Genomic DNA, 27,694 nt, shown 5'->3' on the forward strand with positions numbered 1-27,694 from the left:
ATAGTTTTGATGTTTGGAGGCATAAGCTAAAATGTCTGTCCTGCTGATTATGAGTGCAGTTTTGGGCAAATTGATAAAGATTTCCTTGTCTTCTTATGCCTGCTGCAGCCCTCCAACATCCCTAAAGGGGCATCTCATTGATTTGATTTTTTAGTCCCTCTGGATTTTCTGAGTTACTGGGACATGAAGACTTTAATCCTCTGCCAGTACAATTCTTGCTTTTTAACACTTTAGAAAAAATGACCTTGATAATTTTCTCACCTTTCCAGTGGCTACTTCTCCATTTTCCAAACCTCCTTTGACATCTTGGGAAATACCTCTTGGGTAACAACACTTAGACATACATTTTGTTTGTGGTAACATCATCTAGGATTTCATGCTTAGCAGCTCTGTTTTACCCTTCCACACAGATTTTCCTGCAGGTTCCTTCACAAGGGACCTCTCTTACACCTTAAACAATGCCCTGGAACTTGAACCTCTCCATCCTCCCTCATCCTGGTAAGCATGTACGAGTTCAAGTTCTTTGCAGAGGAGGAACTCCTTTGGCTCACTTTTTCCTTATTTTCCTTCTTCCCTCTCTGCTGTCAGACAAATATTTAATTCCCCTCAGCCATGTGGAATTCAAGTGCTGTGTCCTAGTCATGGGGCTTCCCTCAAAAAGCAGCCAGCAGGAGCAGGGTGTGCCTCAGAAATGGTGTGCAAACCGCTGATCTTAGAAGGCATTACAATGCAGTTGGGCCAACCTGAAATATTTTTCTTTTCTCATCAGCCTGCAAAAGGATTGGATTGTCTCTGGCTTTTTTCCTCCTCGGCTGCAGTTCAATCAGTGTCTTATGTGTGTTTGTTTATGCATTTTAATGCCCATGAATCTACTCAGCCAGTTTTCTGAAATTCTCTTAAGTATCCCGAATTGTGGACCAAGGAAGGGCTCTGGCTGGCCAGTGAGTCGGTGAGGATCAGTGGCTGTGTAGTAGCTCTCAAAAATATGCAGACACATATTCTGAGGAACCATACAGTGATCTCACATCAATTTGAGATAGCCTGGAAGATGGTGAAAGAGGACTGTATTACTTGGCTTTTGCTGAGAACACTCTCAACTGCTACAGGAATTTCTGCCATTGCAGTGACAGTGTAAACAATTCTGAATCAACACAAGATCAAACATTTGTAAATTGTCCAGAAGACTGACTTTCTGCTGAAAGAAATGTTTGTTGAATCAGAATATTTTGCTTTTCAAAGCTATGTAATTAATTTTAATAAGAGCACATAAAACACATTTTAATCTGGAAAGTTTTTTCCTAAATGGCAATGTGAATCAACATATTCCCACACAGCATTTTGATTCGACAGTTCATCATTTTCCAAGGGAAAACAGTGCCTCAGAAATATTTGGCTGTGACAACTCTTTGTATTTAACTGCATTGATAAGAAACAATACAGTGGTTGTTCCTGTGGATGCATGTGTGTCTGAAGAAACATGGAGACTGGAACAGCTCAGCTTTTGGAGGTAATAGCTCTGCATTCCTCAGGGATCAGCAGTAGTTCCGTGGGATCTTTATTTACTGCGTCCTGCTAAGGATCCAGCTCACTAAATATGCAAGATAAAAGTATCTCAAAGCTCCAGTGTATATAGGAGCTGATGACAGATGAGCTACAGATTATTTGAGTGCATTAATTATTCTTTTTGTTTGTCCACATTAACCTGTGGTTTCTGGAACTGCAGTTTGATTAAAGTTCTTTGATTAAACAGATGAGTTGACAAGACAAATGTTCCTTGCAGCCCTCTGAATTATGGCATGAAATTAGGAACCTTTTCCTTGTTCAGTTTTTGTTCATGTTTTCTCTTCCACCCACAGCCAGGTGGATTTAGGATCGCTCAGTAGGGACCTAATCATATATTGGAGGAGAACTACTTAGGCAAGAAAGTGTAGCAGCAATATCTGTAAAAGGGAGAGAATGGAGTTTCTTAGTTTCTTGTGCACTATAATTTTTTTTAATTGGTGAAATAATTACAAACTTCCTAGTTCCTTGTTTAATATAAAAAAAATTAAATTAAAAAGTCAAGCAGAGGCCTTGATGAATACAAATGCTCAATCTGTTCAGGCTGCATCTGAACAAAGTTGTCCAATTCCCTTTGTGTCGCTGTAATCAGGATTTGCCTGAAATGGAGTGAAATATGGGAAGAGGCACGCAGTGTGAGGGAGGATTTGGAGTGGGTGGTGAGGGATACTCCAGCTTTGTGCCTTTGTAATTATGCTGTGAAGTAATGTGGAGGGATAGTCTTAGGAGCAGATGTTTAAGGATATATTGGCACCACAGGAATCTAAGTCTGAACAGGATTTTCCTGACATGAGGCAGAATCCTTAGAAAACACCAGTGGACATGGATCTGCAGGCTGCTCTGCACTAGATGTTTTGCCAGTGCAGTTGGTTAACAGCATAGGAAGAAGCTGTGCCATACCAATAGGACTCCTAATTTCAGCACAGACCTGTCAGTAAATAATTTATTTTTCCTGGGTAACTGGCTTTACAGAGAGGATGACAAAAGCTCTGCCAGCAACAAGCCCTCTCTTACCAGCCTCGTTTACTTAATGAGGTTGTTGCATAGGTTTAGTTTGATAATGGCTATGCCAAAAAGAGGTTTTGATGAAGCAAGAATTGTTTTTATTAAACACAGATACTAAACCAGATTTATCATAATTTGTGGTACTTCTAACAGAGACAGTTAAAGTGATTTTCTGGCTTTATTCCCTGTGCAGACCTTGGACAGAGGCTGACTCCTTCAGACAAGGTTCTCACTCTCAGATGGCACAAAGGTCCTGGATGCTTCCCTGATTTCAGAGTGTCATTTTGAGCATCAAGGCTATTGCAGAGTCTGCCAGCTAGACAGCAAACTCATCAGGTCAGGGATGGTGTTTTGAAACCAAGGGGGAAGTTTGGTCCCCCAGTGGGATCACTGGACTGATTTAGTGAAAATAATTGTCCTTGTTGGAACAGGTTATGTAATGAGAAATCTGATCAGATTTGATCAGTGTACAGCTATATTTAAGTGACACAGTGATGTCAGACCACCAGTGCTGCTGAGCAAATGTGCCATGTGGCCCATTTTTCACTTCCTAAAATTTACAGGTGAAGGTTCCCCAACAGGAACAAAGAGCTTTCATTTTCCTCTTGTTTGTCTGCAAATTTCACTTGATGGAACAAGTTCCAGGTGAGCAGGAAAATGTCTTTTGCTCCCATGTTTTTGTTAGGTGCAGCCATGTTTTAGCATTTACATCATTACTAGAAAGTGCTCACCGTTTGTCACATCCAAGAGGAATGGGAATAAAAATCTAAAGCAGCCTATGACCCAGTTTCTTAGCCCTGGGCATCCCAATACGCCTTAGCACAAAGGTGATCACAGGGGCAAAACCACAGGGGGTTTGATTCACTTCAGTGTTCCTGCACTGGGGGACTGCAATAACTGCTAGAATCGATATTGCTATTCCACTGTACAAACAGAGCCTTACCAGGATGAAATTCTGCCCTTGGAAACAAAGTGGGCATGGATTTACTCACCTAGTCTGTAGTGCTCTTAATTTTACTCATGTGAGTAACTGTTCTTGGAAGGGGCATAATAGAGTCTATGCCTGTGGCCTGCAGAAATTATTATGCTTTTCCTGTAGAGCTATCTGCCTTTCCCTGCCCCCAATTTCCACTGGAAACTGCCTTGTTTGTCACAGGTCATCCCACATCACTGTGGCTCACCAGGGAAATGACAATAATTCAAGTGCTTGGCTATGGGTGTCGAGCTTTTCTCTCCCTGTTGTTTCCTGGCATGACTGATGTTACTTTGCCTTGCTGGAAGGCAGTAGTTAAGAGGGCAGGATGAGCAAAGCTGTGATTGCATGAGATGTAAATATACTTTGGCTAGTTCATTGTTAATACCATTCCATGAGCAGTGAGTGTAAGAGTGCTTCAAAGTGGAACAAAGGGAAAGTGGGGATGAAGGAGGAGCAGGGAAGGCAAAAGAGAGCAAGGTCAAAACACCACTTGCTGCCCCTGGCAGTGTTTGACAGCCTCATCAAAAGCAAAGGACTAAACTGATCTTGAAAATACTATCCCTAGATGGTAGAAGATGCTGAGATTTGCTGCAGCAACAGCAGGATGTTTGCATCCTTGTTGTCATTTCCATTTTGTTTTTGCTGATGAAGAGAAGACATCTATTGTCTCCTCTACAAATAGGAGTTACTCATGTGCTGTACTGGAGCCCTGGGAATCTCTGAACTGTCTTTCCAAAGCCTTTACTGGCACTGAATCATCTTTGCAAATATATACAATCAAGAAGAGAAAAGGATGAGGCTGGATATAGTTTGTTAGAGACCCCAAGGAAAAAGGCTCAAGATGTGATTCCCCTCTGCATTTCTGAAGTTGAGAGCAGGTATCACTGAAGTTAATGCAAGTTAATATTATGGTGTTCAAAGAGGAGAGAGGGACAGGGGTTGCTTTGCTAGGCCCAGCAGGTCCTCCAAAGGACAGTGCTGTGGTGGTGTATCCATGCTCCAGCTGAGTTACAAATGGCCTGTGTAAGCCCCAAGGACCGCTCCCCACACACCAGCTGGGACAAATGCCGACTGCAGCTTGAGGGGAAGGAGAGGGGAGAAAAATGGTAACATCCTACGGTGAAAACCATCCTGTGGTTGCCCTGAAGTGTTTTAGACCACTTCCTTTTTTTTTTTTTTTCTTTTTCTCTTCCATCCCTAGTATCACTTGGAATTAACTGAAGTTGTGGGTTTAAATTTGTGTAATTTACTCTTGCTTGGAGACACACATTGGTGTTTTAATGTGCCTTACTCAGTTTGATCATAAGTCAATTAGGAGCAGGTAGAAACTAAACTGATTCTGTCTCACTTAACCAGGGTTTGTATCAACTTAACTAAATTAGTTTAATTAAATCAAGCACTACCACATTCCTCAGTGCTCAAAAACAGTGTCTGTGCATGTGTGCTGAATATGTATGACATCACATGCAAGCAAATTCCTGAACAGCAACCTGCATATCTGTCTGGGCATTTATACCTTGTCAATTACTCTGATGTTGTGTCTAATGGGGAGATGAAAATCCCCCTATAAATTCAGCTCACTGCTTTGGCGGCTTTGCTGACAGACTAGTAAACAATTTCTATGCAGAGTGCGATTTTCTAGTTTAGGAATGGAGCCACTTAGATTAGAACTCAGTGTTTTAGTGAGCAATGTCTAAAACGTTTACATAACCTATTTACATATGAATACAAACATTACAGGCTTTATATTAACAGCCCTTGTTGTTGCTCATTACTATGCATAGAAAAAGACATCAGCATTTCTAGTAGCATCTACAAAATTATAAATATGTGATAGAGTAATTACTGATTTGGAAATCCAAATTATATTAAAATGATTGTAGCATCTGTGTCTCCAAAAACCTCTCCATTTGTCAATTCTAATCTTCTATTGCTTAGGCAATAAACATGAGTCTGATGCCTATTTACACAGTTTTGTATGAATCCCCCACCCCTTGAAATTTAAAAATAAAGTGGAAGGAGTGGTTTGATATCAAGGTACCTGAAATTGTCCATAGCTGTTTCTCTCACCTTTACTTTACCCCCCACCCACAAAAATACAAGGATTGATAATAGATGTTGCAGATTTATCTGAAGCAGCCAGGAGCTGCCAGGAAGATCATTCTGGAGCTGATTAGATTCTGCTCACACAGTAAAAACTGCCAAGGAAGTTCCTCCCAGAAGACAAAGGGATCAGGCCAGGGCTGATCCTTTACTCTTTTTACTGCAGCCTTGCTTGTGTCAAATAGTTATGAAGGTCCAGGGACACATTTGGTGTGCTCCATGGCACGAGTGAACTCAAGTCAAGCCTTACTGTGGTGGCTGTGATGCAGAGTAGAAACCAGGCAGAGGTTCTGATGTCCTTTATTGTAACAGAGCTTTGCTTCCAGAAGAGACACACTAGATCTCAGCAGGTTTGGGCAGCAGATTTCCCAGGCCAGTAAATAGTTTAGAAGTTGTGTGTGTATATGTGTGTGTGTGTATATATATATACACACACATATATATGCATATATATATATGCATATATATATATGCATATATGTGTATATATGTATATATATACGTATGTGTGTAATGTGTGCATATATATAAAAGTTATATATAAACTTTTATATATATATACACATATACATATATATGTATATATATGTGTATATGTGTATATATATAAAAGTTTTTCTTCTGTGGCTCTTAAAAGACTTTGCAGGGAGGTCAGTGTCATGCTTCCAGTGGTGTGGAAGAGCAGACATGTCCCCCATAAGGTCGCTGTGCCTCACAACAGAAATCTCAATAAGGGCTCCTTTGTCACTTGTGCCTGGGCTTTTGCCCACTGGAAGACACCACCCAAGGGAATTTATTCATGGCTGATAACTGGTTATTTGAAGGAGTATCTTCTTCCAGGGTTTTTGGTCCTGGACCAGAATTCTGGCAGGGGGAGTCAGTGGGAGGTGATTTGCTTGGAGATAACGTGCTCCCCAGGCAGAGCAGTTGCTGATGTCATGGGTGCTCTGATAAGCTGGGCATGGATAGACATTGTCACGCTGACCTTTAAGATGGTCTTTGGGAACTGATCCATGTTTTTCCCCTTCCCTGATGATAGAGAGTGAATGCTTCATCTGAAGTGGTGTGTTTTCCCTGGCAAGCATGTCACAGTTTTAGCTGAGCCATCCATGATTCCCCCTGTGGCTTTAATTACGGCGCTGCCTCTAGTTGTCATCTGTCTTTACACCTTCTACTTGCACCACACAGGGACTTAGAGGCTTGTATGTGCATAGTAACAGTTCCACGAGATGAAATGCTGCTGTATAAATAAAGCATTCATCACACCTGCATGGGAGGTTTGAATAAAATCCCACATAGTTTTACTGCATGAGCAATGAAAGATCAGAAATGACAAATGGGTTGACAAATGGTGTGCAGTGCATAAATAGCATTATTTATTTGCTCAGTTGTGTTGGAGTGAGTGAGGTGAGGCTCGCTGGTGTTTTGAGAGAGTTGTCAGAGTATTTGTAAAGGCAGAGGCTGCAGGATCAAGCCCCAGCCCCTGGAAGTAGCAGGTGGATAACCATTAGATGGAAAACCAAAGTGTATTTTTTCCCAGGCTGCATAGTTACAGGGAGTGACACATAGGATGAGACTGGTTGGGACAGAGGAGATTTCCTAGTTGGTCAGTATTTTAGGGTTTGTCTGTCAGTCTGTTCACACTGGACTTTCTCAGCCCTGTCCACATGTCTCTGCTGGCTGATTCAGTACAAGGAGGGACATTGGCTATTCATACGTGGCACTTCAAAAAGCCTGGAGTGAGATGAGGTCTGCCAAAAGCACAGGTGAGGGAAAGCCTCATCTTCTCAACATTTGGAAGAGAATTAACTTTTGATAGATGCACTGAAAAAAAGAAGGAAGAATTTGGATGTCACCTGCATCTTAACTTACACTAACAAAGAGAATAAAATGTGGTCACTCACCTATTATTTTACTGCAGTCAGGGTTAGCAGTAGTGAATATATGGAAGGTTCTGTTACCCCAAAGGTGAGTTGAGATGTCCTCACCCCGACTGCACATTCTTCAGCACCTGAGATCTGTTTCCCACTTGCCCCTTATTACAACCAAATGTAATGCAATGTAAACTACCTGAATGTACTGCAGGATTTTAAGTCACCATTCAGGAAAAGCAGAGCCCCTTGCAAGGAGAAAAGGTTTGGACTTCACCAACATAAGGATGCTCTGCTAAAGATTGGAAACTAAGTCTTTACAGCTGTCCATGGAATTAAATCCAGTTTTTTCAGATCCACAGAATGGAATCTGTGGCAGTGAATTACTTCAGAGAGCAGAGACAGAGTAGCTGCAAGCATCATCAGACCAGTGTGCTTGGCACTAATGGTCCTGACGGTGCAGACTTCAGAGCCTCATGTGATTTTAAAGTCTGGGAGGTGTCATGGCGTTATTAACAGCTACTTGCTGTGAGTTGCTGAGCTGATGCAGGGGCCCCAGTGTCACATGGCTGGGGGAATTGCTTCTTGGTGCGAGGCTGTCCCCTCTGTACCCGTGCCTTTGTCTCCTGGAAAGAAAAGGGAGCTTTAGAAATATAAAAGTCAATAGGGCACATGGGGAATTGGATGTGTCAGAACATCCAGGAGCAGCTCCAGGGTCACAAGAACCCAGCACAGAGTTCAGTGGGGCCAAAAGCCAATTGGCGAGTTGCTCTTGGCTGGGAAGCACGGCGTGAGTCGGTGTGTTCAGAAGTCATTTTCTGGTCATGGTGCCAGTGCTGAAAAGCTGCTCGAGCCATGGCCTCAGCTCAGCAAGTGACACTTGTGGGTTTTCTCCCTCACCAGGGAGAAATTTTCCCATTACCTCACCAAAGTTTGTCTGGGCATCCGCAGTGAAAGTCCAGAGAGTCTGAGCAGCTGGTTAGTGTTTTTGTCTCTTTGCAGTTCAAGTGCTTGCTTTCATTACTTTTACAAAGCTGGGGACAGATTTTTCTCCTCAAAACTGGATCTTTTTGGTAAGTCAGAGCAGAAGAGCTGTTTGTGTGAGGGCAGGACAAGCATTTTAGGGAGAGGGTGGTTAGGATGTAGCATGTGGCTGATACTCCTGTAGAGAAATTGGATAGAATTACAGACGATGAGTGTGTGTCACATGTATGGCATGGTCTTTTCAACAAAGGTTCAATCTTTTAAAACCTTAATATTCCAGGCAGACTTTGGGTGGATGGTTTGGGGGAGTCTTTCTGGTGGCATGAACTGGTGAAACTCTTTACATGTTTTCTTAGTACAGGTGTGCCCTTGATTGTGCACTCCTGCTACGCAGCTCAGACCCTGTTAATGGTATGTGGTGCCTGTAAAGGACTGTTCACCCTCTGAATTTCCTAGGATATGGATCATGCCTGTTGCCAGCTGTAAGGCCAGCAGCATGTTTGGGTTCATTTGTTTTTTCCAGGAACAGGTTGCTTTTTTGGCTTGTTGCAATAAAGTGAATAGTTGATGCCTTCCTCCTGGCAATGCTGAAGAACTCAAGACCTAGCCCATGATGTGTTTGGGAATAGACCATGCTGCTCAGGTGTCCAGTAGGTCTCAGACAGGTATGAATGGTCCTTCACTCTGGTGACAGCTGGCAGAGAGAGCTAGAGCACCCCAAGGAGCATTAATGCATGAAAATATCCCCCATCCTCTTAGCCTTCAAATGCAGGCAGGAGGAATGTGACAGTGGGAGCTATGCTCTCTTGGGAAACCCCTCTGACAAATTTGAGGGCTTTGCATGGCAGAAACAGTGCTTTTATTAAGTAACAGAAGCTTAATTAAGTTTCTTCTGAATGTAATAAAACAATACAGCTGAATGTAGATCAGTCCCAAGTAATTGTTTCATTGCTTTAGCAGCTGTTTAACTAATGCTCCAGTGTTAAATAGGAATGCTGATATTTTATTTCCTTTTTTTTTTTTTTCTGCTTTAGAAGGGGCTAAGTGGTCTCTTTCTCAGGGGACTGTGAGGTTAGCCTTGGCCCTTTGAACCTAATTAATCAATGGGAGACTCTTCCAGGGCTGGCTGTGGAATGCTCTTTAATTGCTCACTCGTGCAGTCATTTGTTTTGTTTAACCTGCGAGGGATTAAGCTCGGTTATAAAGGTCCTTGCTTCTGTTGTAGAGCAACTCCAGCCATCCAGCAGCAGGCTCTCTGCTTGATTCCCGACCCCCCCCCGGGGATGGAGCAGGGAGAACTGGAGGGACATCTCTCCCTGCTCCCCCTCTCCCCACCTCCTGGACACACTGGCGTTTTTGTGGGTCCCCCATCAGTGCCAGTGAGTTTCCCAGGATGTGCTCTTGGCAAAAGGAGGATTATTAGCTGTCAGTATAACCCAGGAATTCTCCAGATATCTCCCTCACTTTCTTTCATTAAGTGTGAAACTTTACAGACAGAAACTTTAATGATTTTCTGTGTGTGTGCATGGGTGTAATCCTGTATGCTCCACTGGGATCCCTCTGGCATCCCATGTCTCTGAACAGCTGTCAGGCAGCTCAGATTCTTTTCCAAACTGCCAGTCTCCAAAAATATTTCCTTCTCTTCTCAAGTATGGAATTTCGCCCTTGAGTCAGAGCATCTGTGCAAAGCAAAGGCAGGTTTTGGTGACAAAGCTGCCCAAAACATTAGGGTCAGAAATAAAATCTTTTAAACCAGTTGGGGTGGTGACCAGGGCTGTGAATTTCCAGGCTACAGTGAAACTCTGCTTTCTCTTCCAGCCCCAGTGAATTGTTTTGAGACATTGTATTTCTTGTAATGCTTGCCATTAACATTCAAAAGAAAGCTAGATCATTTTAACATGTTTCAAAAAGGGATGTTAAAATTTATCTTCCTTTTTATTAGATCCACTGCAGCAAGGCACCCAGTGGCTTTAGAAATGTAAGTAATGAAAAGCAGAGAACAAATGTTAACTATAGAAATGATTTATGGAGACATCTGATGAATTTATCCTGCATCTTCACCCTTTCATCCATCTCCCTGGACTTCAGCTAGTGTGTCTGAGCAGCATCAGTCACCTATTTTAAAGCTGACTTGCCAGAGACATGCTCCATGCTCTGGAATATGGATTTCCCAGTTTTTGCCCCACCTAAGTCTCCAATACAATCCTGTGCAGGCTTAATTTTTTTTTAATTTTCTTTTTCCCCCTGTGGAACTCTCTGGGTTAGATTACCAAAGTAGGCACTCTGTGACACAGCCTGCTGCCTGAAAAACTCTCAATAGCTGTCAGCTTCAACTGCTCCTCATGAGAATTGAGGAGTCCCAGCCATGCTTGAACAGCTGGGCCTTTTTGTAGCTCCTCTAGGAAGGACTGAGCTCTTTGGAAGAATCCAGCCCTGGTGGGAGGAAGAGGCTTTCTGGAAAACTTGGCTTTTGTGTTTAGCTTCCTCAAAGGAAGCTGTCTTACGTACAGCGAGTTTAATTCTTTAATTCTCAGGCGGGGTCTGTATTATGAAATAGTGAATCCTCTACTAACAAAGTATTTTCCACATAGTCACAAAGAAGACTTGAGGTTTTGCAGAAGCGCTGTTCCTCTGTTCCTACCAGCTGTTGTTCTGCAGATGTCCAGAGGCCTTTTTCCTATCAGACTTTCTCAAAGGAGTTTTTTTAGCCAAATCTCTGTTTTTTAAACAGATGTTTTAAAATTGGATAAAGTATGTAATGAACAAGTTGTGTCCCTTTCGGGATGGTGACCAGAGGGTGAGGAAGGAGAAGAGCTGGTGGGTATATGTAGCTTATGATAGATAGACAGACAGACAGATAGATAGATGGATGGATGCATGGATGGGTGGATGGATGGATGGATGTGCTGAAAACTGCCTTGGGAAGGACAAGTGTGGAAGGAATGGGGGTGTAAGAGGCTAGAGGTATGTGATTAGATTTCACCCAGCCTTTCTTACACAGCACAGTGTAAGAAACCCTCTCTGGAGCTGCTGGACATATGTTTTTAAAAGTGCTTCCTTCCATCCCTTCCTATGTTGCTGCATGCAGCCAAAAAGTGTTCAGTGCTATGTTTAGACATTTTGAGCAACTTCCCAACTGTGGTTTCAATGCATTTGATATTTGGCTTTTTTTCCCCCCTTACAATTTGCTTCTGAATATGCTTTGGTTGGGCGATGCCGAGCTGGGAAGCGTATGAAGGTTTTGTGACACTGTGATTTCTCTGGAGCTTAGAATCAAAGTGCAGACTGCCTTTATTCAAGCTTTGGGCTGGAGATCAAAGAGGCAGCATTGGTTGTGTTGGAATAAAATAAAAAAAGAAATCACTTTTGAATATTGAATAACATGCTTAGTTCATTTCAGGATTAGTTTTTGAGAAAATTCGTTTTGTTTCTGATTATTATTTGTCTTGCTTTAATGCCTGAGGCATAGAGAGGGCCAAGTCTCCTTTGCACGAGGTGCTGTACAAAATCAGGGACCATGAACAGATGCTGAATTAACAGCACACGATGTGGCAGGCTGTTGGAAACTGTTTCTTTACTCACTAATATTATCTTTTTGTCTGAACTGCTTTAGCCATGGTGCTAAAGTCGCAACCTGTCACATGTTGATCCTGTGTTTCATTTGGTCAGGAAGCTTACTGTACTCTGCTGCCTCCCTCCCCCCACGCCAAGAGGCTGAGGGCCAATTGCCACCTAAACTAAAATCTATCGACCTTTTCTTAAAAATCACCTCAGTACCATGCTATTGGCAAGAGCAGTGAGGAGGGATGCTGCTCTGAGTTACAGAAGCAGAACTGCCTGTGTGCCTTTGGTTCACTCTTTAGTTCATCGGGGAGTTGCCCAGCCTTGACCTTCTGTGCTGTTTGGACGTGTTCATTTTTGTTTCATTCAGTTATTATGTCAAATTGGAGATGGAGTGCAGTACAAATTATTTTGGCCTCAAACCTTTCTTTAACCCTATTTGCAGAGGTGAAAGGCTAATACGTTAAACCTTCCAGCCCATGCATACTGATTACTTCAGCCCCTTTAGAGACAATATTCTCTGATTTCAGTTTTATCTTTTGCAGCAACTGTTGAGTGCCTGGGATGGGGGCACTGGGTGGTGACAGTAAATGGCAGCAGTAATGTGACAATTAGCAAAGAGGGATATGGTGAAAGTAATACCAGATTTTCCTTTGAAAATAGGGTGGAATATTTATTTATGATTTTTTTTCTTAATATATTTAAAAAAATTTTTAGTGTTCATGTTAAAATTTGCTTCCTGCTCAGCCAGTGCTGAGCAGCAGGTTTGTACCTCACAGTGCTACAGAGATGCAGCACCTTGGTGTCAGGCAGGGCATTGCTCCCTGGGCTGCAGGCTCAGTGGACAGGCAGGTAATGGTAGACTGAGGGTCTCAACACACTTTAGAGCTGTTGTAGAGAAAAATGACCTATTTCAGCTTGCTCTGGCTATCCCAGCTCTGGGTAGCTGCACTAAAGAAGAAAAAAATGGGCTTTAACTCACATTGACTTGTGTTAAAATGGCAATGAAGACAAAGTAATGTGGAGTGCCAGCTGAAATTCAGCCCAGATCTCCCTTAGCCTTTAATTTGACCTCCTAGCCCAAATTAAAAACCAGATTGTTTTCTGTTCACAGTTATTTTAACTAGTGTTAAGTCTGGCTAAACTGATGAGCCTTTTATTGGTTGGTTTGTTTTAGGTGTTAGCTCTCCTCTCCAGATACCCTGACAGTGTTTTGTAAAGTGGGTTTTTATTAGGCTGCTACAGAAGTTTATGGAGTTGGAAAAACTAGAGTACCTGTAAAAGGGCCGATGTAGTTCTTTAAAAGATGAGCTTTACAGTCTTAAGGCCTGGCTGGTGTGGTGATTAGCCCTGAGGACCATCCAGTAATGTTAGCCTGCATTGCAAACCTGGCCGTGCTTGTGTCCTCATCTCCCCGCAGCTGGAGCAGCACCGTGACTGCTTGAGATGTGCTCAGTGCAGATCTGTTTTCCATGCTGACCCAAACTGTTTGTCCAAATACGCCCAATGGCTGGGGCACATTGTTGTTTTCCTGTTCTTGCTTTAAGGATGAGAGTCTCTCTCACCAGCCCTGTTTCCTGTAGCTGCAGGGCTGCTGCACATGGGCACAGGGCGCTTGGCCAAGCTCACCTGTTGCCCTGCACATTCATTGCCTTTGGGGATTCCACCTCCTCCCCTCACTGTGCTAATTGCAAGGAGATGGGCAAAAGAAATCCAAGGAAACTATAGAATGTAAAAGACATTACATGACGAAGCACAGAGGAAAAGCTTTTGTTGCTTGGGGGAACTCTCATTTGGAGGTTGATGATGAATCACATCATCCCCGCTGGCAGGTCCTGCCCTAGACCTCAGATTACTGGCCTGAGGTGTCCCTGGCAGCTCAGCAGATAAACCATGTCCAGGGGTGCCCCAAATTTTTATTAAGAAGTCTTAAATCTTGTGAATTTGCTATTAAATGCTTCTTGTTAAATTTTAAGGGCCTTATCAATGAGTTGAAACACTGCAATTACTTTTTTGGTTTTTAGTCTGTAAAACTGCTATTTAATTTATTTCCAGGACCTGTTTTCCTTCTTGCTCCCAGGCTCTCTATAACATATCAAGGTAGTCCCTTTGGTGACCTTTGCAGCTCATATTTGGTTTGGCTCTGCAAGATTTTTCTGGTGTTTTGCTGGCTGGGGTTTTGGGGTGGTTTTGGAGGCTTGTTTTCCTTCAATTTTCCTTTGTTCAATATACTATAATAACAAGGGGAATTAAATAGGTTGGAGCTATAGAAAGAGAACTCCTTTTCCCATCAAACTTTATAAGATTTTACAATAATCATAGCAGTTTAAATGTATCTTGTTGGCATTTCTGCACAGAGGCACTAGGTGAGGCTGCAATTAGAGTGCTCTGCCTCATCCTGTATTAGTTTGATCACATAAGAAGCAGCCTATCTGACAGCTCTAGCACCTGGATAATTAAAACCTGTCAATAAAACAACAAAATGCACTGTGTAGTGGGACTCGTCTGTGCTAGCATTAAACACCGCAGATAATTATATCGCAGCAGAGGTTGGAAAGCCAGCCTCTCAGTGCTCTGAAAGATCAATAAAAAGGCCCATTCATAATGAAAAAAATGCTAGAGAAACTGGATTTTCATCTCCCTGTCATTAGATGCTTTGCTTTTAAGGTTTTGCAGAGGCAGAAAAAGATTCTGTTGAGGAATTCTTTGTTTGGGGAAGCTAAACAGGTGGGGGATTTAGCTTTGCTTTTGTGCAGCATATTACCAAAAGCAAATGTGCTGAACCCAAGTCTTTTCTAGGGGCTTACAGTTCTGTTCTCAACTGCCTCCCTTTTCTGCTTGCCTTTTTTTTTTTCCTTTACCCCTTATTTCCAACCCATCATGTGAGCTCCTTTTTTAGTGATATTTCTCTTTGCTTCCTGTTTACTTTCTCCAGGGCTTTTTTTTTTTTCTTTTCTTTTTTTCTAGGCTCTTCCTAAAGGGCTAATTTGGAAATATCATATATTGACAGGGGAGAACACACTCCTGGCTGACTTATTTGCTGTGACAGCCTCTTTCTTAAAGCACTCATCCAGAGAGGAGATTTTTGTGTTCCAGGGAAGGAAAAGGATGTCTTGCAGCATTGCCATGAAGGATAACGAATTAAGTCTGTCTGTTACTGTAAAACCATTAGAAAAGCATAATAGACCTTGAGGAAGAGGCTTAGATATTGATGTCTTGGCTATATTAGCGTGCCTGGGCACACGATGGCTGCCTTGTCTTTGCAGAAAAAAATAAAGTCTGTGTAAAGTAGGTGTTTCAGCTGAGGGCAGGGAGAAAGAGTGCCTTGTTATTTTGGCAGCCAGTGCTCACAAAACACAGGTGAGTGGTTTGGTTGGCACACGTGGGCATTAAGCTTCCTTGTTGGAAGCTGCTCTAGGTGGAGGGGTAGCACAGCTATGAGCAGGGTGTGTTAGCAGAGCATGGGCTGGATGTGGCAGCTCAGTACATGCCCTGTACATCCAAGTTTGTGGATGTGAAGTTTTCCCATCCTCAGGGTGTTTAACACCCAATTTGGACTCTGACAATCTGTGGATTCAGAGGAGGCAGGTGGCTTCCCCAGGTAGTAGCTTCCACGGTGCCAGGTTCACAGGAGCTTCTGTGTTGCAGAAATGGTTGTTTCATCTCTGAAGGGCTTGTCTCTGGAGGATGAGGAGAAGGAGGGTGTGTTGGGATGAAATCAGTATTTGAGCATCTAGGCTTGTGGTGGAGCTGGGCATGGATTCTCATTGCTCTTCTGCTGATGTCCCTAGCACAGCAGGTGCCTGCCTCCAGGGTTTAGGCACCTGCTTTTATTGTCTGGTCCCTCCTAGGTGGGGAGTTAGGAGACTTGCTGGTACTGCACCTGCCATGATTAACGCTGAAAGGCTTTTGTTTGGAATTGATCTTTTATTTTATGCTGCCTTTGCATTTTTGTTCTGACAAACATATTGCCCCAGACACGTCTACCCTGATGTTGTTGATGTGTCTATGCTTTAAAGGTTTCTGGAAAGCCTGAAAATAAACTGCCAAACTTTTTTTTCCCCTTTCTTGATCTCTTGCTAAACATATTAACAATGTCAGCATTGAAAAAAAAAATAAAGATATCACAGCAGGAATAAGCAGCTGTTTACATCTCAAGTGTTTCTGTTTCATTGTCACAAGATGACCTTGTCACTTACAAATCATAAAAATATTTCCAGGGAGAAGAAATGGAGGTTTGCTGAAGGGGAATGAAGTTTTGGTGTTGTTTTTAGTTAAAGTCTGAACAGAGAGTTGCAAGCAGAGTTGAGCCCTGCAGCTGGTCCTGAACTCTAATGTTTCCTTCAGTCCCACTGCTATAAATGCAAAACAAATGACAAATGAAATACTATTCCTGTTTCACATTAAAACTCCTGAAAGTCGTTTTCCACTGGAACTGGGAGAAGTTCTGCTAAAATAATCCATGTTTTCTGTTATGGCGTATTTGTTACAGTGGATTGACACCTCGCTTCTAGATTAAATACTTTTCCACATATCCAGATAGAGAGAGAAAATGGGGATCTTAACAAGTAGGAATAAATACAGCTGGAAGGAATGCACAGAGAATCCCCTCTCCATTTTTTTTCGCTTTGTTTCTGTTGTGGTTTTTTGTTTTGTTTGTTTGTTTGTTTTTGTTTTATGTTTTTGTTTTGGTTTTTTTGTCTCTTTTTTTAAATAATCTTGCAACTGCAACAATTTTCATTTTCCCAGTAGGGTGATTTTTTCCTCACCAAAATGTAGATGTGAATAACATGAACTTATGTTTATGAGATGATGGATGGTTGAAGGCTGCCAAGTACCTTGGACTGACTTCTAGGAGAGTTTGGAGTATTCTCTTTTCCTGAACATAGGGGAACAGACAGGAATTGGTGTCTCAAGTTGGGCTGAAAATGCTAATCTTGGGTTTTGCTTTGGTTTCTGGTCTCTTGGTTGATCTTGCTGAGCTGAGTGGACACTCTTGGTTCAGGGCAAGTGTCTACAAATCCCAGCAGCAATTATGGAGGTGGCCCAAGATGTGGAGAGGGTCTTTGAGAAGCAGTGTCTTTACTCATGTGCCACCTTGCACTTCAGGACATAACAGGGAAAGAAGAATGATGCATAAAACAAACCAACACACACACAAAAAGATGACTATAAATTTCTTGTCAGATTTCATAATAACAATCAACAAGGTGAACTTAAACCACTTGAGGGGCTACTTCAGTTCTCTTGTGTCTTCAGAACATTTGTCTTTAAAATGCTGGACAAACTAATATAATGGAAGCTGGTTTTTTAAGAGCATAAAATTGTCTATCTGGTCCCCTAAATTCACAGAGTCCTCTCACAGTTCTCTTGTTTGCCTGGCATCAGAACATATGGAGAATGAGGAAATACCCCAAGAGGCCAAGAATTGTGTGGAAAAGTTGTAGCTTGAGGGCAATGATGGGGAAAGGAAAGTGGTTTTCTTTGAAGGAGTTGTTGAATCAGTGCTAGAAATAAGAGGTGCTTGTGTAAAGGCAGTAATAAGAGATATAGATGGGTGTGAAAAAGGTGACTGTAGTTTTCTAGGGTTATGCTAAAGTTATTCTAAAGCCAGCAATGTAAGCTGCTCCTGCACTCTTGGAGATAAATCCAGTGTGATGCAGAGCTCCTGTATAGCTAGGGGAGGTGTTTCTGTGATTGCCCAGTAGTGGAGACAGATTCATACTTACCAGCTTCATTCCAGCTGCTGCAGTGCTGGTTCTCTTTGCAAACTGTACCTCCAGTAGCTGGCAAAGATCTTCCTTCAAGAAAGGAGAGAAAAAACAAAAGAAAACTGAAGGGAGGGGGAATGGAGTGGGGTGGGCAGTGTCAGACAGTTCCCAGAGCTAAGCCTCACAACTTGCAGGAGTTTGGCGCAAGTATTGCCAAGACCCAGGTGCCAGGAAATCCCAAGATTCCGTGTAAAATCCTGTGATTTACAAGGAAGAGCTCATGGCCTGGTTTGCTGGAAATGGAGTATAGCAGGAATACATTATGGTTTTTCTCCCTGTCATTTTCAAGGCTACAGATTCATCATCTTTTACACATCTCCTTTCCTGTGTCACTTTTTGCATGTCACTTAGTGTCACCTGGGCCTTTAATCTGTCTGGAAAGAAATATGACAAAGCTGAAGGGACCAAGAAGCTGTTGTAAAAGGGATAAAATACATGAGCAAAAGCAGAGCAACCAGAGCTTTAATGATGAGTGGTTTTTACGTCTTTCTCCCCTTAAAATTTCCATAGCCTGATGTCTGACAGTAATAGTTCATTGAACAGGCATTAGGTTTTTTCCTATGGTTTTTAGTGTAAATTGCCATCATCCCTTAAATGTGCTGGAATAGAAACCTGTGGGTTTCACCCTGGGATGATAAAAAGAAGCTCAAAATGCCGAGTGCCAGGTTCAGTTTTGCTGCCCATAGGAAAGGACTGTGAAAAAGAGAGGAGGTTGAGTTCTCCTGGTTTTCATTTTGGGGTTTATTTTTTGGTTTGGGTGGGTTTTTTTTGTTCTGCTTTTTTCTTGTTTTTTTTTTTTTTTTTTTGTTTGTTTGTTTATTTTTAATATGACCTCTTTTTTAGTTATTTTTGTGAGTTACTGACACCACATAGTATTTGTGATTTTATTTGAGAGTTTTTCATTTGATTTTCTGTGTTTCCTCCCCAAGGTGGCACTGATCATTTGATCTCACCTTCTTTGAAAGTTCCTGTGCTTGGTAGGCTTTGCCATCCCCCATTCCAGGAAAGTGTAGGGGGGCTTCAGGATGTCATAGAGTTGGGGGGAAAAGCTTCTGCATTTCTGTGCATCCTGCATTCCCCATTCAAACCCTTGTATCATGAGCTTTTAGTCTCTTTGGTGATATTGCAGAAGGTAGCATGCATTTGAGGAGGTTAAAAACTGTGCTGTTCACATACAACTTTCCAGGTTGTGTTTTCACTTCTGTTTTATGTATCCAAGTTCTTGCATTAAAAAGAAAGGACCACAAGGAAATGCTTGACCACTCATAGCAAATGCTTCCTTGCAAACACAATGAAAACACAACAGAGATGAGCCCTAAATGTGCTTGCTCCTCCCTCCACCTCCAATTCCTCCTCGTTCTGGATCTTTACTCATGATTTTGAAAGGTATCTTTGATCCATTGCTGTTATTCTGTGTAATGTGGCCAGTGCTGTCCCTTCAGCTAGGAAGACTATTGATTAGACCGGTGAAATTGCTTTTTGAAAGGCACATTGAGCCCAGTAAAGGATTTTTGTTGAAAGTGAAATTCTGGATGATGTTCAAAGCCTCTCCTGGAAAACTGCCCACTTGCATGGTCTGAGCTACCTGTGATATCCCAGCATGGGTGAGGACAGTTATCTTTTTTGTTAAGGAAATTATTTTTCTGTCTATATAACAAAACTAGTCACTTGCTGTGGTAACTGTTGTCTTTCAGCTAGAAAGCAGGAGAATGTCCCAGCCCTCTGGATTATCTGGTATCCAGCAAAACAGCCTGATGAGCAAGCGTATCCGCTCTTATTATTCTTTCCATAAAATTAAAGAAGTTATGGAGCTCAAGGCAATTGCTAATGAATCAATTTTAATTTACAGGCTCAAATAAAATCCGCATTAAGGCTGACAAACTTTAGCTTCAGGTAAAAGCAAAGCATTTCCACTGCAGACCTAAATGAATTCTGTCCTGGATGTTACAGTTTCTGCCAGGAGAGCAGCAGGGTCAGGGGTCCCATTTCATGTCAGAGGAGGCAGAATCCTTAAGAAAATAGATGCAGTGGTCTAGCCCTTAGGAGGTCTCTTTCTGGCATGCAAAAGCAGAAAAATCAAAGACTAATAATATCTCTCTCTTTTTCTTTAATATTTTTTTATTTAAACAAACAAAGAAGCAGATTATTTTTCTCTGTAGAATCACTGTTTGCATCACCAATTGTACATTAGAGGTGTTTGTCCCATCCCATGAAATCAGAGGCAAATGTGATTTCTACACATGCACAAGTCAGTCACCCATGCACCTGTATATGCCTCAAGAATAGCATCTTGCAGAACCCAACCTCTGTGTGCGTGCTCTTAAGCTGAAAGATACTCACTGCAGCAGGCAGGGTCTGTTCCTTCTGTGACTTCTTCATGGAGAACAAGCTTTTTGGAAAAAGTACCTCATTTCAGGGGGTGCATCCATGCTGGGCAGAATGATGGAATAAAGCTTAGCCATTTGTGCCTAATGCAAGGGTGTTGTCTTGTGAATGATCAGTCTGGGAAGTTTCTCTAACAGGACTTGTATGAAAACATTGTTTTGGTTTTTAGACAGCTTATTTGGTGATTTTTTTTTTCCCTCCCACTCAAGTGTTGCTGTTTCTAGTCTTTGCTTTGGCTTAAGGAGTGTTATACAAGATAACTGGTTTTGTGAGAACACTTTATAAAAATGTTGCAAAACATATTGTTATGTCTGCTATAAAACATGCAATGATTATTTTTGCTGCTGTTGTTGGTTTAGTCCTTGCATTTTATTTGTGAGGATGCTGGTATTAAAGAAATACCTCCTGGAGGGGAAGGGTTGTGCCACCATGCCTCTTCTCTTTTGATAATAAGCTGATGAAGATGTCGGTGTTTGCCATCAGCCTCTGCGTGATCACTGCTGAGCTTCCCCAGGGGATGCTGGAGTCCCGACTCCTGCATCTTTTTACACTGCAGGGGTCACTCAGCTTCTTGACCTGTTCTTCTGTCTGGTCTGTTTTCTGACTCTCATCTCTGTTGCTTTCCAGATGCAGTAATCGGACCCAGTGTGCGGTTGTTGCCGGCCCCGATGTGTTTCCAGACCCGTGCCCTGGGACGTACAAGTACCTGGAAGTGCAGTATGAGTGTGTCCCTTACAGTATGTATCCTGATATATTTGCACTTGTTATTTCAGTAGAGATTTATTGTGGAGGTTGGGACAGCCTTGAGCTTGTCCCTTGTTGCTCAAGGGAGAGTAAAGCAGCCCATGTGCATCATATGAGACTGAGCTGATAAGATATGAAAAATGGTTCTCTGTGTCAGGTTTGTGCTTAGGTTAAAAATATCCTAATAATGTCTCCCGTGTTGTACAGCATAACAGTGACATATCATCTTTTGGAAAACACTTGGGAAACCCCATTAGAGAAAGCAGACCAGAGGACTGAAGCACTATTGCTGGCTTACAGCTTCTCTTTGCAGAGGTTTATGCTTGTACTCATACAGCAGTGTGCTTTGACTGACCTATGTCCATGTAATTGGTGGCATTTGATAAGTGCCTTAAATACAGTATTGTGTCACCAAGGAGGTAGGAAGCTATTGTTTTGGGTAATTTGATGTTTCATGGTAGAAAAATACTAATTTATAAGCTTCCAAAGTTACAAAGGCAAATTACAGGCAAGCCATTTAGACTGAATTTTTGAGGGTAGAAAGCCAGTCACCTGAGATGACAGCAATATGTGCCAAGTGGGAAATTCAGAGCTACAAAAAGTTGTGTAGCTCAGAATTTGCTTTCTGTAGAAACCAAATTTGTTACATGCAGATAAGGCCCTACTGCCAAAAAGGGTGTACCTGAAGAAGGAAATGGCAATGATAATACGAGAAGTGCACTTTTTATTAGCAGAGGTAGAGAGCTGAGTGATGAATAACAGCACCATTTCCAGGTTTTCTGTTTGAGCAGGCCAAAGCTTATTGTAGCACACCTCTCAAACTAATAAAGCAGGTATGGCAGTGTATGCTTTCAACCCACAGTGTTGTACTGAGAGAGCAGCAGGAGGCATCAGAGTTTGGCTCGAGGACTGAGACCATCTTTGTTGCCTCAAGCATGGGCTGCAGGAGAGCAGCCGTGGCTGAGCAAGGGCAGGCACCCTGTCCAGAGGGGAAACCAGAGCTTACAGCCCCTGGGGTGGTCCCCATCCCCCAGGCAGGAGGTGGCCACCTGCCTGCTGCCACAGCCTGGAAAGACTGTGTGCTCTTTGGTTTCTGTGAAACTCCAGGACCACCTCTCTGAGTAAAGGGGACCTTTCTGTTGAGGGACTCGGATACTCTGCTGGCAGCAGTCTTAGTGTGTCCATATTTGATTTTTCTAAACAAAACTGTGAAGCTTCTAAATGCGGCGATGGAATACTTTTTATGGGGTGAGCTATTAAACTCATGGAAAGATTGACATCAGGGCTTAGGATCTACCCTATGAAGCAGAATATACTCCAAATTATAGTTTAGAGTTATTCCACTCTAAATGAGGCTTTTCATTTCAGAAGCAACGCTGTGCATGGAAGGGGTTAGGGAAGATTGGTTTCAACTTATCACAGCAGGTTGTATTTCCCTGTGATTTATGATTTTCATGAGGGTATGCTGTTCCCTCCAGAGACTGGGCTGGTAAAGCAGTAGTCATTACCTGGTACCCCTCCACAGCCTTTGTTGCACATAAAACAAAGAGGAATAGTGGTGCCTTGTGAGAAAGGCAGTATGTCAGTATTATACCCCAAAGTGTTAATTGACCCTGTGTATAAGAAGTAGCATAACTCTTGTGAGAGGTTGCTCAGTAATAAATGTACAGTAGGGATTGAGTGTTCTTTAATGATCTGAATGTAGGGAGGAGAAGGATGACAACTGACATGCTGCTTTTGCAATTAAGGTAGGAGCTTTGATGGCTGCTTCCTCCACTTCTTTATGAATCAAATATGAGGCCTCTGCAAGTAGAGTTAGGGGGGGAAGACAAAGGGCAGGCACATGGTGAAATAGGGTCCAGTCTTCTGAGGTTGTTGTTGTAGGAAATTTTGGGTCAAATCTTCATGTATTGTTATTCAGTGTAGCACCAGTGGGCTAGGTTGTTTAGGCAAACTGTGTCCCTTCGTGTGCTGACATGGAATGGGAAACCTAGAGCTCCATTTTATTCTTTTCCTGCCTCAGTCTCTGCCTGGCTTTGTTGCTGCCTCTATTTCTTCCCTCAGAATGGTCAGATGAACTTTGTAGATAGATGTTCCCCACCTGGACCCCACAGGTGTCCCATAAGTAGAAGTCACCCAATTGATGGGGAAGGTGTCAGATCTGGGCAAGCAGGTCAGCAAAGGCATGTCTGGACCAAAGCCACGCCTGGTGGATGAAATCTGTTCTTTCTTTTCTGCCCTGACTGTCAGAGGTCAGTTCTTGTCACTGAGCCCACATGCCTCAGCCCCTGTGCAGCCAGCCTTTGGGGAGTGGTGGGGTCTGCCATATGGCCATCTGCTAAAGGAGCACCTCAGTTGCATCATAAAGGAATTAATATTTCAGCAGGCAGTTGTACTTGTGTGCAATTCCAGCTTGCCTTTGTCTGGTTGGGTGGGTTATTCTCACAGTTTCAAATTATTCTTTATGGACAGAGAGTGGGTTTACCCAAGTGTTGGCTGAGCAGCAGAAGGGAGGGTGTGCATCTCAAGAGGAGAGGGTTTGGGAGTCATCCTTATCAGATGTTGTTAGGACTGATCTTAGGCACTTGTGCTCAGTATAGTGCTAGTGTGTATGCTCCCCCAAAGAAAAAAATATGGAAGATTTAAAACTCCATTCATTAGTCTGTTTCTCTTGAGATTTTATTCTTTATTTATTAACTCTTTCACCACTAGCTCATATCATTTTCTGGAGGAAAGCATCCCCCTTACCTCTCAGATGGGGGAAATCCAAGTGTCCTCTATGAAGTAGCTCATATATTGTAAAATCTCCTTGACATTACCCCACACGCTGCATTCCTGTGTGTTCACTAGGTACCCCTGACAAGGAGAGTTTTATGAGCCTGCAGTTACTCTCACCATGTGGACAAGATGAGAGATGATTATGCAGATAGCCCAGTCCTCTCCTCATATATCCCTGATCCTGTAGTTGCTTTATTGGTTAGCAGCAGCCTTCTACTAGAATGGACAGTCATTCCAGGACACCTGGGCTTCTTAGGTTGCCCTCTGACAGTGAAAAGTAGGTGATATCAGCAGGTAAAAAGATAGCAGACCTAATTTGTTAAGCTTCAGTGGTATCAGTTGTCCTGTTTTTTTGGTATCAGAAAAAAATCATCCAAGTAATTTTGTCTTTCTCAAAGCAGGCCTTAGCATGTGGTATTTCTCTTAACACTTGCTTAGGTACTGCCCCTTTTCTTCTGAAATACTTAATTTACTACTCCAGTTTTCTTAAATTGAATTTGCTTTTAGTAATTACTGACCAAGAGAGATTTTCCATGGTTTTCAACTGAATGTATACTACTGCAAACCTGCAGTCGGCCATTGCCAGAGCTGTGGACATGTTTCATTGTGGAGAGGTGACTGAGCTGTTTTGTGCTGTGTGTGAGTATGAGAAACCTGATATGGTGAGGGTCCCCTTGATCCAGCTCTCTGTTGTTTCCTGCTGCATTCCTTCCCTCTGCCCTTCTCCCTTTACAGAGCTGAGTTAAATGGGTAATGGGAACAGCAGTGGCAGAGGTGGTTTTGTAAAGCTAGGTCAACACTCTCATTGCAGAAACACTTCACTATCATCTTCTGGTGCTTGTACAATCCTGTTGTCATGGTGCCAGTACATCTAGGAGTAAAATTTTTCTTATTTCACCTTTGTAATGTGCTAAAGGCCTTCCTGTTTTACCCATGAGCCAGCACAGAAAGCAGAGGAGTGGTTTGTCCAAAGCTGTACATGAGACCAGTGGGCAGCAAGAGAGCCCCGTTTTGCAGGAGTGGTGATGTTGGGAGAGCTACCCAGCTGGTTGTCACTCTCATCAGACACATTTTCTATCAATAACACAAGAAACCCAAACCCACCCTTTGGTTTTGCTAATGCTGCCTCTGTATGTACGTGACACTCAAGCCATCCATGTTTTAGCAGTTCTGGAGGTATTTTGGAGAAGGAGGAATGGAGTGAACAGCCCAGCTGAGGCTCCCTTTTCTCTCTCAAGCACATGTGCTCTGTAGGACATGGCAATGGCACTGCCCTTCATGGGTAGCATGTCCAGATCTGAAGAGGGGGCAAATTCCAGCATGCAAGCAGCTATTGCCCACTGGCTTAGACTGAAATTTAGGGATTGTCTGCATTTAGTTTTTATTTGGGTTTTGAAAATGATATGAGTTGAAAGCACCAGAGGTATTTTGGAATGCTTTCTTCTGTTCATTTCTCTGTAGAGACAACCTTGCCAGGCTCCCAAGGATCCAGCACAGTGTTGAAAAGAGGATTTAGGTGTATCTGAGTCAGATTTACCTTCAGTTTATCCTGAGCTCCCAGTTCCTTTAGGCTCTAGGTTTTGGAGGTCACAGAACAACTTGTGCACTGTTGTCCTTCAGAAGCAGCCTGTTTCTTAAACAGGGAACTGGAAAATTTAAGCTATAGGATAGGGCAAAGTGCCAAAAGGGTGGTGACTCAATGAGGACAAGCCCATTGCTGCATTGGTGGAAAGGATGGCAGCAGCAGGAGGGTGCCTCAGGCATGGCATATCCCACTGTGATGATAACCTGCCTCACACCCAGGCCACCAGCCTTCCATCAGCTTTTAACATTGGGGAGATCTGTTCAAAGGGATGTTTCTTGCCAGGGAAAAATGCTCATGGCTTCGAGGGAAGGATGAATTGTTCTTTCCATTCTGTTTCTTTCTGTGTGAGCTAATGTGAAGGCACCACACATCTCTGGTGCTTACAGAGAATTTCCTTCTTCTTTAATACTACGAAGAGGAAGGGAGAGAAAAAAAAAACCCAACAAAAAAACCACAGCACATGAGCATATTTTATCCTTTCTTTTCTTAGGACTTTTTTTCTTTTTAAATATGGAACCTGAAATCACATTTCCCAGTTGCTGTAGTGATGGAAGAAAAGGTCATAGCCTTGCTAGAAATATTCCTTTTATTGCTGATAGAAGAGTAGATGGGCTCACGTATCAATAAAAGTGAGGGATGGTAAGTGTGATGTGGGAACAGAATTCAATAAAGTTTTATTGTATCACAAGTGGACTGAAGTGCATTTAAAAACATTAAATGAAGGCACACAATATCTGCTCTGCTGGACCTTAGGGCCAGTGAATAGACAGATAATTGAATAATGACATTTTTAAGAGAATACAAGCACTGGAAAGCAAACTGATATTTTCGTTGCTCTAAGATTGCTGGTAGAAAGGGAGAGAGAAGGGGGAAGATGGGACAAAATTGCAATCTGAAAACAGTTTAATGAGACCACTTTTCCCAAGAATACAGTTCTTAATTATTTCTGGAGTGCTGTAAGGCCATTATGTGGCCTCTAGGCTTTCCCTCTGTGTTTTCTTGCTGCCTTCTCCATCGGTAGAGAAGCAGTGTTTGCCCACTGAGAGCAGTGCTGTGTTTTGTTAAACGAATGGACTTGCAGCTTCTCTGTTTTCTTTTGCCCTGGGTTTTTATGTTTGCTTTGTTTCTGTTTTCTCCCAAGAGAATTTGGTCCCTCAAGGCCCAGCAGGGAAAATGGCAAATGTTCCCAAGGGATTAAGCCTGACTGTTGGCATTTTGGCCAGTAATGAGTGAATTCCCTCCTGAAGCCAGGCCTCCTTTGTTTTATTTGTTAAATATATTATTTTTGTGCATGGGTTGGGAAGAATAAGTAAAACCAAAGAAAAAACAAACAAGAAAAGCCCCAAACCAAAAACCCAATAGCAGACATAACTATCCATTATGATTATTTCTGAGCAGTGAATCTTTGTCTCCTGCTGACAAATTGCCTTTCTTCCAATGCTTACAGTTTCCTGGCATTGCAGTCAAAAAAGCCTATTTTTTTTGTACTTACTGAAATTCCCAGCTTTGCTTGCTAGCTTCTTTATTATTATTATTATTTTAATCTAGAGAGGCAGAAATAAAAAATATGTTGCTTCCCTTATCAGTCTTCTTTTACTGGGTGTTTGTGGGGAGAGTGCACCTGCACAACAGCCCACTGAAAAGCACTCTTAGTTAAAATAACCTGATATTATGGGCCTTTGCAAACCTGCAGGCTGACCTATCTGAATAGTTGCATGCACAATGTTCAAGAACGGAAGGAAAGCTAAGAGCTGGGGAAATAAAGGTATTTGAAAACTTGAAGTAGCCTAATACAAGGAATGAGCATTTTTGTAAGGCACACTTACAAATAAATGGCAACGTGGTTAGTTTTTAAATATGAGATGAGTTTGGCTTAAAATAAGGAAGTTGGATGGTTTCCAGTGTGTCTGTAATACAGACTGGTTTGAAGGTGTGCTGTCAGCAGGAACATAATGGATTTTCTTGTGGGGATAAGTTAGATACATGTTAGGCAATCTCCATAGTAGGAAGGCCATCACTACCTGGTGCATCTCTGAGTTCCAGCATGCTTCCATGAAAAGCCAGCTCCTGCTGGCTCCTGTCATCTCTGTCCTTTCCTCTAGGTAGTGGGACACTTCTTCATGTCTTCCACCCATGCCAGCATGAGCCTTTGTGTGGAAAGTAATTTTTTTCCCTTGCTCTCTCCTGAGTGTTTAGCTGATTGCCTCCTGAACCAGCTCACCGCTCCCTAGTTCTAGGCTTGAAGCTTTGAAATGCCTCCATGCTCCGATGCATTCTGTCTTTAAAACATGCAGTGGTTCTGGAAATCTCCATGAACAGCAGGTTTTGCTCCCATATGTCTTGGGAGTTGCACAAGCTCTCTTTATCAGGA

The 27,694-nt window shown here is 42.5% G+C and overlaps 1 protein-coding gene across 15 annotated transcripts in view; it reads left to right on the top strand.

The window, feature by feature from the left end:
* ADGRL3 (adhesion G protein-coupled receptor L3) overlaps positions 1 to 27,694 on the top strand; it is a 494,343-nt gene that overhangs the window by 261,969 nt on the left and 204,680 nt on the right. For all 15 annotated transcript variants that reach the window (XM_036381490.2, XM_054514770.1, XM_036381492.1 and 12 more), the window contains one exon: positions 20,844 to 20,953. In XM_036381490.2, the coding sequence (XP_036237383.1) occupies positions 20,844 to 20,953 (110 nt within the window). The remainder of the gene's footprint in view (positions 1 to 20,843; positions 20,954 to 27,694) is intronic.

This window comes from Molothrus ater, chromosome 4 (assembly GCF_012460135.2).
Source record: "Molothrus ater isolate BHLD 08-10-18 breed brown headed cowbird chromosome 4, BPBGC_Mater_1.1, whole genome shotgun sequence".
In the NCBI taxonomy this organism is placed as follows: Eukaryota; Metazoa; Chordata; class Aves; order Passeriformes; family Icteridae; genus Molothrus; species Molothrus ater.